General features: G+C 45.1%; 1 protein-coding gene across 1 annotated transcript; it reads right to left on the minus strand.

Annotated features, from left to right (window-relative positions):
* Positions 1-1,459: 1,459 nt before the first annotated feature.
* On the minus strand, positions 1,460-13,254 carry LOC147887692 (Transmembrane proteins 14C). Its single transcript, XM_087393540.1, has 3 exons — positions 12,545-13,254; positions 1,997-2,131; positions 1,460-1,872 (listed from the first exon to the last, which is right to left on the minus strand). Exons 1-3 carry the CDS (start codon positions 13,086-13,088, stop codon positions 1,730-1,732), a joined length of 822 nt encoding a protein of 273 aa, XP_087249666.1. The 5' UTR covers positions 13,089-13,254; the 3' UTR covers positions 1,460-1,729.
* Between the last annotated feature and the right edge of the window lie 3,780 nt (positions 13,255-17,034).

Genomic DNA, 17,034 nt, shown 5'->3' on the forward strand with positions numbered 1-17,034 from the left:
GGACTATTGATAGGATTTTTCTTGGCTTTTACTTTAAATAAAAGATTTTGCATAAAAGAAAAGAGAATTGTTTTCCTACTGATTTAACGTTTTTATAAAAAAGGAGGATCCTTTAAAGATTTTGGACATATAGAATAAGGTACAAATTATATTTGCAATATTAGTGCAAGACGATAGTGTTAGCAATTAAACCTTTTATTTGAAAAGGATAGTGTCAAAAAGTTAACTTTTTATTTGAAAGTAAGATTTTCAAAAAGTTCTTTTTGTTTGAAAGGATTTTTAGGCTTTGTTCAAAAACAAAAAAAAGTCCAAAACTAATGAAATAAGTATTCTCGTTTGAACGCTGTGTTCCATGTGTAATTAAGAATAAGAGACACTAGTACCATATGCACTCTTGTAATTTGTTGATCCTTGGATACCATCTTCGTCGCATTGGTCTTTTGTTGGGGTGTTGACTAGACTTTGCACGGCTACGCCCATTGCATCCTAATTTGACATGTGCCCCTTCTGATTGCTAGCATGGTATGAGAGTAGGCATAGAGCAAGAGGGGTTTATCAGACCTAGCGGGAATCTGCAAGCCCGTGTCCTTGGTAGTAGTCCCATCAAAAGCTATTGTATTGGAAGATGAGAGGTGGGAAGATGGTTCAAAAGGCTTTTTACAATGCTGTCTTTGTGAGATGGGAGGTCACTTTATTAGAATTGTCCTGAGAGAGTCGAAGGACAGCAAGGGGGAAGGAAGGGGATAACCAAGAGCAAAGGGGAGAGGAGACAGAAAAGGGGGCCGAGCCTCTCAACAACCACTTGCTAACCCAGATAGTAAGGATATATCAAATGCTGAGGGTAGAGAGAAAGGACAGATCTCAGATAAGGTCAGAGTCCCTCACTTCCTCTTGTGTGTTCATCTCCCCGAGGAGGAAAATCTAAGAGAGTCCATAAACCCGATTCAGTGTCCTTCAAGATCAAGGAGGTGAGTCAGATTCGGCTAAGTCGTCAGTTGAGCTAGTTTATAATAATCAGAGCTTTGAGCAACTCGAGAAAGCTGACGAAGAGGTGTGCTTAACATCGATGAGAAGGGACCTTTTACATAAGCTCGTCTAAACAAGCAGCACCCTCCAAGCAAGCAGTCGTTTGGATGAACACTTCTAAACTACATCATAAAAGCTATAGCTCAAAAGAGAGCACGGATGGTTAAAAGGCAAAGTTCAAACAAAAAACCTGCAAGTTCTATGAGAATAAGGCAAACCTGAAGTAGAGGGTCCAAGCAATAGTTTGCATTTCAACACTATCCTCGATCTATTTTCACAAAGGCTTGGACAGGTGTTAACTATGAGGCCAAGATCATTCGCCTATCGCCCAAAGTTCTCTACTGACTCCGTAGCAAAGACACCCTGCATTATTGTGATACCTCATATGAACACAACACGAGATAATGAAGCCACTGAAATGTGCTTGACAATCTGTCAACATTGGCAACCTTTTTTTTGACATCTGAACGATAATTTTTCCATCATGCAGCCATATCGCATGTAGCTTGAATTAGTGCCTGATGAAAATCCAAACCACCGAATTTCTCGCCAAAACTTAAGCCATTGAAAATATCTACTTGTCCCAAAACTTCAACTTTCTGAGAAAACCCTACACATTGAGATGTAATATTCTACCTCGATATGTTCTTTCTATACATCTCAGATAGATTTGCACACATATATGAGAATAAAGGAACTCTATCTAAGCATGAGAGGAGCGCATTATCCCATGGATATATCCACCTGTCATGATCAATGACACAAGAGAGACTACACCAGCAGGAAAAAATTTACCCGACTTTTTGAAACGTGTGCCCATCACTGCTAGGAGAAGTGCTGAGACACCTGTAAAAAATTACACGGATCACATGTTTTAACAAACATTCAATCAATGCACATACAACCCCCTCCCAAACAAGAGAAGGGAAAACTGTGAAAATTTGAAGGTCGTGAGTCACAAGTACTTCACCTAATCCTAGTGATGAGGCATACACTGGATTCTTCGGTAATTGCATGCTAACATACAACAATACTGCGCTGGAAACAGCTCCTGAGATGAGTGACTTTGTACTTTTACTCTTTGCATATCCCATTATTCCACCCACTGTCAAAATCCATGGTAGATAATTGGAGAGTTAGTGACATGTTTTTTTACTCTTTGCATATCTACTTATTCTGCTCACTGTTAAAAATCAATAATAAACCACTTGTGAGTCTATTGTAAAGGATATCTCATAAATTATGGGTCTCAATCAGTAGGCACTCAGGAAGAAGTCCTGTTTTAAAGAAATCATTGTCACCAGCACTCTGCTTCCCTGCTTACACGGACTTTTAAGATTAACAAGCATTTTGTAATGACAGTACACCGTGCATCTGTAGTGTACCTACAGCCTGAGGAGACATGCCAAATTTTAAAGAGCAAGATGTAACGTGTAACATTCAGAGTTTAAGTTCCAGAATCTCAATAATTAATTGTGGTGAACAAGAAAATGTGATATAGCAGATGACTGTCACAAATTACGTCCAAGGTAGTATATGCAATATCTCTTTTCAACTGTCCCTTAATTCTTCAAAGTTGAGAGTTCCCGTCTTGGACTCATTGGATCTTGTCCCTGGATCTGCAACACTAGTTAACATGGGCTTAATGATGTCACATTCCTCTCGTTCCTTGAGTTCGACCTGATTTTCTCATAGTTGTCATTGCTTTCTCCCTTTTAGTGTTGATTAAGCAATGAGCCTGCCTGGAAAATTGTTTTAGGATTCATCTTCTCCAAACAGTTCAACTGCATGCCTTGGAGTCCCCAAAGATACCACACACATGATTTTCCGATGTTGTCTCCCTGTCATCATGCTTGAGCTTTTCATGTATACTAACCTCTCTATTGGAAGAGACTACTTTGATACTTTCATGTGCTCATTGCAAGTTTCGTATGACAACAATACCATGTGTGAGTTACTATGCGCTACTGAACCTGATAGTAAGATCCCATTGGAGTATCAAGACCCAGGGCTCTCCAACCTAGCCAACAGCTGCGCTCTCGTTGCATTGGCCTACGATTCCCCACAGAGGATCTATGGGCCATCCCATTCTAGCATTCACCTTAACATTCCAAGGTGATCACATGGGCAGCTCAAGCAGCCGCTACTTCAAAATTTGTACTCCTGTGCATACGATTTTATCCGTTGGGGTGGCTGCAGCCTCCAGATCCCCCTGTTTTTTCCTTCCTTTTCCATTGTCCCGATCGCCTCTTGCTAGCCCAAGCTTCGTCTCCTTGCAGCTTGTAATCTTGGTCTGGCCAGAGGAGCTATATGGCAGCTCCCTCGACCCCCACAGCCATTCCGATTTCCTCTCACCCCAGAGGACAAGCAGCAGGTGCAGATTGCAGTCAGTCTTTCAGGACAGCACTGGTGGCCGCATCGTAGGCCTCTCACCCACAAGAAGCCCATGTAGGAGGTTCCATCCATGCTTTCTTCTCCAGCTGAGCTCCCCGGATATTACCCAGGCTGTGGTGGAGCAAAGCTCAATTTTCCTAGGCCCACATCTAGTTTTCTTTATCCCACGGTACCATGGCTTCAGGGTGGACAACATGGATTCGACACACCATGTGCCATGCTTTCCAGGGACCCCTGGGTTCCCCAACCTTCTAGAGCAGTACCAGAGTCTCCACCCACAGAAGCCTCAATACTGGCTGATGACAAGGTCCCTCGACTCAAGGTGGGAGCAAAATCCCCAAGTCCCTACCAAAGGATATCTTCCGTGAGGGCCTTGGATGGGGGCTCTTTCCGTAAGAGAATCGAAGTTTTTGGAGGCCTGGAACAATGCCTGCGTAACAGAAAGATGGGGCACCTTGTGCAGAGCTTGCCTGTGTAGTATAGGTAGAGCCACCGTGTCGTGCAAAATAGCAACTGGAGGGCCGTGCAGCTGGACCGCCGCATTCAGATAAACAACAGCATGTGGGGCAAGCAAGCCATGAAAAACGCAGATGCCACGCACATTCCTGGTAATAGGCAGGGGGACCCTCAAGAACCCACACGCCACACGACAAGCAAGCTGAGGGAGCCCCCACAGGTGGACCTCAACACCTTAGGGTGTTAAGCCAGGCAATCTCCAATTCTCGCGGACAGGATAAACAGGTACAAACACCACTGGTGCCTCTCCGAACCCTGTCAAAGAAACCCCGGATCGGAGGCAAAATCCACAACCAAAGATCTGTCAAAAGCCCCGATTCAGAGGTTAAACAAAATAAAAAATTATTAAAAAAAGTTTTTTTCTGGACTGACCAGATCTGGCCGACCAGATTGACCTGGTCGGTCAAATCTGACCAGGTCGGTCAACCTGTTGGTTGACCGACTTAAAGCCCCTTCCTATTTAAAGGGGGGGGGGGGGCTAGGTATTCTACAATCTCCTCTCTTCCAGCTCCAGAGGTACCTGCACACCCTGAGCCCCTTCTGCCTCCTGGCTGCCTCCTCTGCTGCCCTCCTTTCTGCTCCAGATCTGCACTCTTTTCTGCCCAGATCTGCCCCTCCTTTCTGCTCCAGATCTGCCCTCCTTTCTGCTCCAGATCTGCCCTCTTTTCTGCTCCAGATCTGCCTTCCTTTCTGCTTCAGTTCTGCCCTCCTTTCTGCATCAGATCTGCTCCAATTTCTGCTCCAGATCTGCCTTTTTTTAGCTTCAGATCTGTCCCAACTTCTGCTCCAGATCTGCCCTCAACTTCCGCTCCAGATTATGTTCTTTCTATTCCAAACCTGCAGCAACCTCTGCATCAGTTTGCTGTCTCAGATTTGGTTCAGTTCCAACTTGTGGAGCTAGTGCAGAAGTCCACTACAGTTGTCAGGACTGACGTTTGCTTCCTCCAGAGCTTCTCTCATATCTTCACTTGTACTGAGTTCCGTTTGTGATATATATATCTTCTTCAGCCATTAATTGTCTTCAGTATTGTTTTATTTGTCTCCAAGTATTTTCTTTATATAGGGCCGCCCCCCCTTCCCTCCAGCCGCTCAACTTCCGCCTTTATCCAAGCCACTTCGCCGTCTACAATCCCAGACTTCTTCCTCGCAAGGTCAGGGTGAGACTTCCCCAAGACTAGCGCATGGTCTTTCCCTTTTCCTCAGACTCCAGGGTCAAAGCCCCATCTAGGACAGCCCCTTCCCCCCAAGGGCCCTTCACAAACACCGACCAGCCAGCCCTACCCGGGAGCACTGGAGAGCCGACTTGAAAGCACCTTGCCTCGGGCTATTCCAGCCCTTATCTTGGGCCTCAAACTGCCGCGATTCTCACTCCTGCTCCCTGCTGCAGATCCATACCCTGCCATGTCTATTCCAGGTACCGGAAAACCATCCAACAGGCCCGTACAGAGGTCCATACTGCTGGATTTACTGGAAACGCAGTCAGGCTGCAACCAATCTCTGATGGCCACGTGGCATACCTGCAGTCCTTCTGCCCATCTTGGAGCATAACTGCCAGGTAAGCCCCTTGACCTGCTGTCCACATGCAGCCCATGTGGCAGCCCCATGTTTCTTTCTATTATCGTAAGGTCCACCCACCGATGCACTCCTCATTTGGGGGCTCACAAGTGGGGAGGTAATCGACCTGAATCCAACAGCCCTCACTGACCCACATTGGCCCGATCCCAATCCGTCAATGAAGATGTTCCAGTAGCTCCCGTGTCCTAGCCTGCTGGATCATTGTGGTGTCGATGTAGCTTTTCATCCAGTGGCTCCTGTTCTGCAAGGTCCGGTTCCGGATAAGCACGTCAATCTGGTACACAAGTCCATCTTTGGTAGCTTCTGATGGCACCCCCTCCTTCATTCACGAACTCCCCTTTGAACTCTAGGTACCAGTATTCTCCAACTGTCCCCCTCATGGTGGGTGAACAGCTTGAAGTCCTCCATGCATCAAGCTCTCAAGGTATGTTTCAACCCGTCCTCCGTCTAGCTAGGTCGGCAACCAAATAGCATACCCGAGACATTATTTCCCAAGCATAAATCCAGATTACCTCGACCATAAAGCTTGATGTTTGGTTCTATGTCGTCCCCCTCTAAGACACAACCTCCGTTTGACCTCGAGTCCTTAGGTCCGTACCCGTTCTGTGTCAACAACGCCAACCAAGCACCTAGATGGCTGTAGGCAGTCCATCACCTTCACAAAAAATTTTGACTCCTCTTTTGACCATCAATGTCGGCCATCCTGACAGTAACACCAAGGTCTGTATACCAAACCTCAACAGCATTGGGAGTTGCCACCAAGATGTGAGACAAAGCGTGAACGCAAGTGTGTGTGTGAGAGAGAGCAGACTTGTGAGAGTAAACACACCCTAGTTGAAGAGAGATGGAACGACATACAAAACTTGGGGTTTTGTCAAAGAGACAAAACCCTAAGTAACCCAACCATTAACTACTAACTCTATTTGGATATTCTAACTGCGCTTAGGGGAAAAAACCTCTAAAGAGGGAAAAGTGCCCTTAACCCACTTATTAGTCATACATTGGTCACTACCATGAATTATGGCAATAATTCCAACACCCCCCCGCAGTGCCCATATGATGATGTACAAGGAAAAGATCAATCACCAAAAGGAGATAAGTTCAGGGCATTGCGAAATGCCTCTAACTTCTCACGTGGAAGTGCTTTGGTGAGATGTCTGCAACATTTTCATGTGTGGAGACATAGATCATGCTGATCTCCCCTGCATGCAATTTCTCCCTAACATAATGATAATGAACCTTGATGTGCTTCGTGCGAGCATGAAACATAGGATTCTTGGCAACTGCAATAGCACTCTGACTATCAAGGAGAATAGGAGAAGGACCCTCCAATGCTAGATGAAGATCAGCCACTAAACGACACAGCCAAACACACTTGTACTCAGCTTCACATGAGGAGTAAGCCACTGTCGATTGTTTCTTGCTGAACCAAGAAATGCAAGCATCACCCAATGAGAAACAATTGCCACTAGTGGACTGCCTTGTGTCATAATCTCCAGCCCAATCTGAGTCACCTTAAGCACGCATCTGCAAGTCACCCCCTTGGGAAACATCAAGCCATAAGACTTAGTGCCGTGCAAGTAACGTAAAATGCGTTTTACAGCCTGCCAATGCATAGTCTTTGGGGCTGTGCATATATCTGCTCACTTGTGAAACTGCAAACTGAATATCAGGCCGAGTATTGCACAGATAAATGAGGGGTTCACCTCCATCATACATTAGTAAGTTTCAGCCCTGGCTCCATGGGAGTGGCTATGGGCTTGCAATCATGCATCATGAACCGATCCAAAAGCTTCTACACATACTTGGATTGAGACATAATGATGCCAACTATATCCCCAAATAGAAATAAAGCATGCCCAAATCTGACATATCAAATGTGGCTCTCAACTCAGCCTTGACATCTGCAACTATTCCTTCATTAGAACCTGTGAGCAGCATATCATCTACATAAAGAAATATCCCCCCCATCCTTCTTGATGTAGAGGGTACTTTCAGTTGGACTATTAGTGAGACCCTTGCTGGTCAGAAAGGAATAATCTTCGAATACCAAGCTCGTGCAGCTTGTTTCAGCCCATACAAAGCCTTATTCAGCTTGCATACTTTATGGGCTGCACCTAACACCTCAAAACCGGGAGGTTGCTTCACATATGCCCCCCTTCATCAGCCACGTAACCATCCCCCAAGTGAAGTCTTGTTGCATCCTTTGTGTCTCGGGGCGACATTTTGGAGGCCCCCCATCCAAAAATCCTTTGTGCCGCTGGGTAGCTCCAAAGATAGTACAAGATAGCGATGGCATCTACCATCCACATGCATTGGCCAGGGAACAATGGGCGAACCTTTGTGGGCCACCGTCCAAAAGAAGTAAAAATTATTGTGTGTCCTACAGCTGGTCCAGAAGTGTGGACATTGCACATCACGAAGAGGTTGACCCTCCCACAACCAAAGATGCCACCGTGACCTCTCTTGCCTTGCTGAGACTAGAACTGGGTGAATAGTCCAATTCTTGCCCAAGCGGCCTACTACCTTTGCCACTCAAGCAAATCTGGGGACTCATCCATCTCTGTCTCCATCTATCTCGGGTTGTAGAGGACCTCTGAGCTCCACTCTACTGTGTCTAGAACGGATCCTCTGAGGCACAGTTGGGCACACTCGGATAGTGGCCCTACCAATCATTCGGAGCATGGCCATCGAGTCAAAGGCACAAGTCATAGCCCTCTCTCATCGGAGGGAGGTAGGTATTCGGATGATAGAGATTGACTCTTGCCATCCCAGAGTCTTGGTGGGAGGGCTTGCACAGAGCCTCAGCCCCTTCACGATGGTGTCGGCTGCCCCAATGTTGAAACCCTCTTGATCTCGAATCCCCGGGTGCCACATGAGGGGCTTTCCCCCTAACTCCTCACGGCACCGAGGGCTGACCCTCAATGAGTCCTATCGACAAGTACTGCCAAACTCTGTGAAGAATCATGAGCCCTTCCTTGTGAGGGGAGCCTCTGAAAGATCCACCTGTGGGATTGTTGCCAGTGACCTCCTATACGGGGTGTGCTCCTACGAGCCCTCTCTGGAGCAAGAGCTTCTAGGGCTCTGAGCCTGGAGTGAGACCCGCACTAGCAACCTGCCCAAAAGAGATTTGGTTTGCATTTCCGGGTCAATGATGCCAAGTGGGGCAGGATCAAGCGACCCTTTCTCTAGGTCCTTGTGCAGTCTGAACGAAATTGCACACTAAGCGCTTGAGCTGTCCCATGCATACCTTGTGAAAACATTAGCACGAGGCTATGTATGAGGTCGTGGTGAGGACTTGGTTGGCCACGAGGGACTACCCTGCTAGGGAGAGTTCGGTCGAACTCCAATATGAAAGCTTGCATTGCACACTCTCTAACGTTGGGGCAATCAGTTGCCCTATTGAGATATCAGTGTCCACTTCGCAGCTTAAGTACCGCATTGTCTGGCCTTGCAAAATCCAATTGAAGCTCTCTGTCATGAAGATTCCGTGTCATTTGCAAACTCCAAGTCTAGTAGCTCCTCCTCTTGATGTATCAAGAGCCACAACCCAATGAGGCATGTTGCCTAGGATCACAGAAAAGAGCTTAGTGCCTTCGCCATAAAGAGAACAAGAAAAGGAGCAACAGGGCAGCCCTACTGTACAAAGCAAGAACCCCCCTCATGTGATCTCTAATAAGCATATGGATGGTGCTTCCTATATACAAGGCATAGACCACCCGAATCCATGTCTGAGAAACCCAACCTCTACACGGTGCCTTCTAGAATAGACCACTCCACCCTTTCATAAGCCTTCCCGAAACCCAAGAGGACTACGATAGGCTGACTCCTCTTGGACCCAAAAGGTGAAGATGTTGCGAGGATATTGCATTCTTGAACAACACCTTGTGTGTGTCGTGGATGCTGTTAGCAAGGGTGAGCCACAACCGCAGGCCTAAGGTCTTGGCTAAGGTCTTGTAACAAGGTGATCCATGATTGGTGGCCACTGTGGAATGTTTGAGCTATCACTCCCCTTTGGGATCAAACAAATGAGTGATTGGGGAAGCGATCCAAATTTTAAAAATTCCTAAAAAGCCAAACGTAGGGGAGTGTATCCACACTCTCAGAAGCACCTAAAGAAGGACTGTCTCAATCTAGTCTACATCTTTGTAAGCCGCCTCCAAGGAGAGGGACGTTGTTGTCAACAAGCAAGGGCGTAGTGTTCGTGATCAGTTCCTAGAGTATTAAACCACATTTGTAGGATGATCCAAACCACATGCCCTCCAATAATTTCTCATCTCCAACACATATGGGGCCAGAGACAGGGCTACTGGAATGCTAATCCCCTCACTCCTACCCACTATTAGGGACAGCACCTGAGTACCTCTCCCTGAGAGGGGGCGGCGCCATTGTCTAATGTCTACTACTAACAACACGGGCTCGTGAATCAAGAGGATATTTGCTGACCATCCCACCATAGCCTTCTACAACTCTTGACAAAGTGTCAGCTCGTGGGGTTGTTGCATGAAGTCTGTGTGCGTTCCAGCTTACCATGCTTCAACTTATTTATTTTTATTTTTTATTTTTTTTTTGGGGGGCAGGGGGGGGGGGGGCGAACAAGGCCTTCCTATCATGGAAGCCTATGTAGCAACTATGGACTTTTAAACTTTCAGAGGAGGCTTGGATGGTGAGTAGTTCGTGTTTGTGCGAGAGGCATGGTTGGCTCAATGACTACCTTTAGCGCCCATTGAGGTCTGCACACCTAGCTCACTAGCGCATACTTCTTTTGCAAATAATTCATAGAATTCCTTTGCAAAAAGAAAGAGTTCTCTCAACAACTAGAATACTTGCCTTAAGTGTTCATGCTGCCATCTTTTAGTTTAACTATAAATTAGATATCATGCAAAAATACTACAACAAACCTTATAAGATAAGGTCTCAAGATACTATTCATAAGTGTGGGGAATGCAGCTGGAGCATTAGTCAAACCAATTGCATTAATTTAAACTCATAATGCCCATATTGAGTTCTAAAAGCTATCTTGGGAACATCCTCTGGCCTAATGAGTACATGATATCCTGACCTTACGTCGATTTTAGTACTGGCATATTTAACTCCGCCATGCAAATGTCAAGTAGGTAGTTGGTCTCCTCGGACCCAATTTGAAACACTCCAAACCAGGTCAAGTCACTTCTAACCTCGGTAGAGTGTCGCCCTTTGAGCATGAAATCATACATACAAGAAGAAACCCCTCGGGGTCAGCTAGTAGCTCACCTCCCAACTGTTTAGTACGTCGAGCCACCCCCGAGCCTAAGATCTAGCCATCAAGCTCAAATCATATGTCCCATATCACATCACTCTTTCCCCTAGCTGCCACTCCCTAGCAAACAGGTTTACGTTCAACTACTTAGATCCCAAATACTCCTATCACTGGCTATGTTTGGTAGTTAGCCCTAACTTTAGGCTTCTGGCATATACAGCTTTACTTTACTTAAAGCCAAACTTTACACATGTGAGTAAACTTGGTAGACTTAAACGTGGTTAAGGTTACTCTTATGTGAGTAAACCTTATGGACACAATACTCATGTCAAAAATAGGTATTGAGTAAGTCTCATGTCAAGATGGACATTAAGCAATCGAGTTGTGTACTTGAGTCTCCCAAGGCTAAGGTATTTTAGTTATGTGTAGATCTAGGCAACCCTATTATTATTTGTTTGGTTATGTGCAAATCTGGGCAGCCCTATTATCAAACGAGGGGAGAAGACAAAGTCGAGACACAATTTCTAGAATCTAACAATAGATTCACATTTCACAAATCCATATGAATTTATTTATTTGGACCTTGATTTTGAATTGGGTCAATATTTGTGATGATCCAACTAGGTCATTCGGATGGATGGTTTACAGTGGTTTACGATACTACACATGCATCAGAATGCCTGATTGGTACAAATTTGAAACCAATACCAATGGGCTTCAATTAATGGTATATGGCTTAAATGGATTCGTATCTGTTAAAGAGCAAATGTTCTTTCGGATTACTTGGCCAACGTTTAGCTAGTCACGTTACTAGGGCCAATGTGATTATGAAAAGCGTTCTCATTGAGAACTTTGATTTCTTGATACTTTGTAGTATCATGGATTGTCTTTTGGCAAGAGTCTTAAAAAAGACAAGTGTGACAAATGACATAATCTCATGGAGTCGTCACTATTAAGCACAATTAGGTGGGATATATGATGGCACCAACCATAAAGATTGTAGCACAAGTTCCGATAGACTCCCCTATTGTTTTAGCTTCACGAAAGAGCCTTCACGGGCATCTATAGGTCCATGGCCTTCTGTCTATTACAATATACAGACCTAGGGCTGCCATATAACCAGGCCACAGTTCCGCCACAGCCATGTATAGATCCCTTGCACAACTCGACTTAGAGCAGTAAATTGCGTTGCCTTTTTAGTAGAAGTTGAACTTTATAGGGCTGACCTCTTGCCCACCCTAAACAAAGGTAAGACTTTATCATCTGGCCTTTAATCCCAGGAGGTCTGATACGTAGTCTACATCCTTTAGCAAAATGCCCACAAGTCACCTTTGACTTCCGATTCTAGATCAGCCAACAATGGCAAACCAAGATAAATTAAATACCGCAATCATCTTTTTATTCTTTGGTCATTCCAAACTGAATGACAATATCATACGCCGTCAAAGCTACAGCCAATTAAGCAGACACTATTACAAACCAAAAGCTCCCATGTGGAGACGCCTTGTTGTATTCGTGATTGTTATTTTTCTTTCTAACTAGTACGTCACACAGAACAATGCATACTACTTCTCTTTTTCGGGAAGTTAACCAATTACAACCCTACACATCCCCATCATGTCAACGATTGTACACATACATTTACCCATCTGTTATGCAGCAAAGGTGCTCGATTTTGAAGCAAAATTGTGGAGAAAACAACAAGAACATGCACAATCGTTTCTTTTTGTGATGCACATCTAATCAAATTAGCAGGAATAGCCGTATCGTTTTAAAAATATATAAGATGCTCACCGCCTACAAGGGCCGCATAAGCCAAGGTTAACTTTTGAGAAACGGACATTTTCTTGTTCTTATCCTCTGATTCACCTTCACCCTCTTCACCGTTCCCTCCTTTCCCTTGACCTCCGTTGCCCCCAGACCCGTCGCCTCCTCCTGACTTTATATCTCCTCCTCCTCCCTCTTCTTCTGCAATCTCAAGCTGCCCCGATTGAACCGATTCATTCAATTGGCTAACAGCCTCAAGTTTATCACCCAGCGCTAAGCTATCGGCCTGATAAGTTCCAGGCAACTCAACACCACCCTCGTAGGCAGATCCCAGGAAATCCCCGCTCTCTCCAAGGGACAACTTGTCAGGATCACCTAGATCGGAGCTCGAAGCGAGGACGAAGGTACGCAGGATAAAGAAACGAGGGTGAAGGTGATACGAAAGACGGGAAAAACGGGGAAGCCGTGGATTTGCGCAAGGCAAGAGGGAAGGCTGCAAAGGCTGGTAGAGAGCATGGGCAGACGAGAAACAAGGGGATGATATGCGACTAGTGTATAAAAGGGATGCCATGGTGTGTTTTGTGTTTCAACCAAAGTGTTTGGGCCAGTGCCCTATCAATTGTCAACTTCCTCTACATTTGGCGCCATCTCTTTGAGTCCAGATCATGGGCTATTTACGGCTATCTTTGAGGCTGGCCACTTCACCTCTTTACTCTTCAATCTATCAGAACTTGGTGAGCTTCCACTTGGAACATGCTTGTTTGGTTGTTTGATTGCTTTGTTAGGGCTCCCTAAAAGGCAACATAGAGGAAGCTGCGACAGCCCGGTGCCAACCAACCATGGTGGCGGCCCTCATTCGATCCCCTTCGAGAGTTGAGGCAGGACTAGATGCCCCTCGATAGGCTCAACCGAGTGTGTGAGTTGGGTGGGTGAGTTTTTTTTTAATTAAAAAAATACTTTTTCATAAAAGTGTCCTCCCAATATCACACATCCCATCCTTTCAATCAAATTTGGACACTCATCCCGTCCTTTAACTCTCTCTCTCTCTCTCTCTCTCTCTCTCTCTCTCTCTCTCTCTCTCTCTCTCTCTCTCTCTCCCCATAAAAGTTAAAAAGATAGCGCTATCGAGCACATCATGTGCTCCCTTGGTTGCATCTTCTCACGTTTGATTGTACTCGCCTTCCTCACATGATTGCAAACGATGCAACACAATAGCATAATTATCGTACAATGATTGGTGGGTGGGAATGTTGTCGTTTCGTTCTCTCTCTCTCCCTTTCAAATGCAACCCACTTCTCATACCAATATTGTGGATTTGTACAAGCGGGCATTGTTTTGTTTCTATAGTCTTGTCAAAATGATGCCCATCCCTCAAGCATCAAGGATAATTCATTGGAAAAACTTCCTGTACCTACAAAAACAAGGTGGGGAATCCACCAAGGCCCTTCTTCTTCTTCTTCTTCTTTGGAAAAAGCCGGCTTTTATTAATAAGCAAAGAGAAAAAGCATCACAAAATTGTCACTGCCTGCAGCCTGGCGATTACACCCAAGGACCCCACCTAAAGATCATCTATAGAGAAGAAAAAGTTCAAATAGGCACGTCCCCACTAGGGGGTCTTTCTTCTCTATCATCTTACTCATATTAGTCAAACCAACCTTGACTAACCCGGTGCACCAAGGTCATTCCATGCTTGAAGACCATCTCATTCCTCAGGCTCCAAATAGCCATAATGACAATGGCTCAAATGTACAGCTAGCAAATAGTCAGAGTAGAGGGCAAACCCTCCATATCACCTAGCATAACCAGTCTCCAGTTGGAGTTAAGGTCAGACCCGCAAAGCCCAATGCCCATTGATTGATTTTCCAATCTTTCGCAGGGATGCAATTAATCGGCCACCCCTCTAGGATATTGTTTAGAACCTCAAAAAGCAATGTTGATTCTGACCCCTTAAGGCATGCAGTGATCTCCAACATGCTCTCCTAGATTCCCACAAATGAATCCACAACCTAATTCCTTTTCTATGTAGTGATCGCGCAGCACAAACATCTAGCCAAGCAATGGCCTTTCCCTGCACAGTAATAGCCCAACTCCACCATATGCTCTCCCCAGACTTGCATCCCCTCTCAACCCCGTCCGAGCCTTCTACCTCATAAGATGGCTACAGGCTTTCCACGCTTCCACTAGCCCTGCAATAAGCTCAAACCCAGCAATTTAAACAGGAAACCAAGAATAGAGCCGATCATACAAGGCCATCTCTTTCCAAGAGCCAACTCCTTTTCCTTTTGCATTTTGCCAAAACCACTTACACCACTCCAACCAAGGTGCATAGCAAAGAAACATCTTGGGAATCCATTTACCAAGCAAAGCAACATCGTGGAGATCTATGCTAGGGACCCCCAACCCCCCCATGACCTTTGGAACCTTCATAGCCTCCCACGAGATGGAGTGCCATTTCCTAGCTAATCTGTCCTCTTCCCAGATGAAAGACCATAGCATTTTTTCAATCTCTTGCCAATGACTCTTCTTAAACCTCCATATAGTGGCCAGATATGTTGTGGATATAGCAGCCAACACATGCTTAACCACCAAGACCCTAGCATTCCAACCAAATGTCGCACCATGCCACGCCCTTATCTTTTGCCAAACCTTCTTCCAGAACTAGTCAAATATTTGGCATAGGGTAATACCCACTCCTAGTGGAGCACCTAAATATCTTACTACAATTCCCTTCTCCACCCATTTCATAGGCATGGCATCCATCCCAAGGCTAGCATGGATCCGAATCTATGTGCAAGCCAAATGTCTTCGTCCAACTGCAAATCGACCTCGATGCATCACAAAAATTTTGCAATACCCCACACAGATTTCCAACACTTTCCTGAGATTCCAAGGTAAGAGCAACCATCTCAATAGCAAACAATTATGGGCAAAATGGATCTCCTGAGGGGAGGTGAACCTCTCTGATATGCCCCTTGCTTACCTCCTGCTTGATCATGTAAACTAGGGGAATTCTACAAATTGCAAACAGCAAGGGTGCCAAGGGGCATCCCTAAAACTAGGGGAATTGTACAAATTGCAAACAGCAAGGGTGCCAAGGGGCATCCCTATCTGACTAACCTCTACAAGGAGACTTGCCCCTCCATTCACACATAGCACAGCTGATGCATTAGCCTAAGAATCGCCAGCATATAGTCCCATCAGACTCGATCATAGGCCTGATCAAAATCAAATCCCAACAATATACAATTTGACCTAAAGCCTTTGCATAATCAAATGCTGCTGATATATTTAACACATTCTCATAAATGCCATGGCCTCTGATGAAGCCATTATATTCTCTATCTACTACACTCATGTAGACTCCCAAATTTAGCAAGCTAATGCCATGGCAATAATTTTATAGGAAGTATTCAGCATGGAGATTGGCAATAATTTAATAGGAAGTATTCAGCACGGAGATTGGTCTCCACTCCCTTATGTTCAACCTATTTTCTCTTTTTGGTAACAATCTGATCATGCCAACATTAACGTTTTCTATGAGGCCTCCATGCTGCATAGCCCAATTTGCCATATCCATAGAGTCCCACTTGATAATCTTCCAAAAGGACACATAGAATTCTGTATTAGTCCATCTGGTCCTGGGGCTTTATCAAACTCAAGCATATCCAGTGATCTCATAGTACCTTCTCCAAAAAAGGGCATGCAAGGCCCACCCTTTGGCTAGCAAAAAATTGGTTTCCAATCCCGAAGGCACCTCTTCAAAACAATGCATCTACTCCATAGAAACCTCTCCTATGGATCCCGCAGTGTAAGAGAGCTCACACTTAAACACATCGGCCAAGTGCCAAAACTCCATTACTAGGTTGCCATTACAATCTTCTATATAATCTATTGACTCCACTACATACTTATGCTTAACTGCTCGAAAAAGAACTTAGAAGGGTAGTCACCCACAATGACAACCAAAGGAGCTTGCTCGGAAGCCTCACTTTTTCATCTCTCTCCAACTCCAAGTCTCGTAGAGCATCTTCTACTTCCACCAACAGAGTGGTTAAAATAGCATCTTCTGGATCCAGAGATAGGGCCTCTATCATAGACGCCTGCATTCCAGTAGAGAATCATTGAGCCCTAATAGCTTTATATCAACGTGAGCTGGGGTTGAGGGACAAGTCAACTTCACGATTCCATAGCTCCACAATCTTCTGTACAAATCCTTCTACTTGCAAAATTTCTTATCAAACTTGTATGGTAAGTCAAGAGATCTCCCAATCGAGCCAAGGATAGTAAAAATCTGAATGATTCGATAGACTAGAATCTAGACAACCCCCCACCCCCCTAATGGGAGATGACATCCACTAGCCCTCATCAAAAAAATAAAACTTATCTAGCCGACTTGCACGAAAATCAGCCCCCTTCCTTTTATTAGTCCATGAGAAGCCACTCAGAACCTCTTGGGCTAGATATATTGCATCTACTAAGCCCTTATCTAAGTAAAGCTCTTCCCATGACTCTAATTC

The sequence above is a fragment of the Dipteris shenzhenensis genome, chromosome 22 (genome assembly GCF_047967505.1).
Source record: "Dipteris shenzhenensis isolate YYH24624 ecotype China chromosome 22, Dip_SZ_1.0, whole genome shotgun sequence".
NCBI lineage: Eukaryota > Viridiplantae > Streptophyta > Polypodiopsida > Gleicheniales > Dipteridaceae > Dipteris > Dipteris shenzhenensis.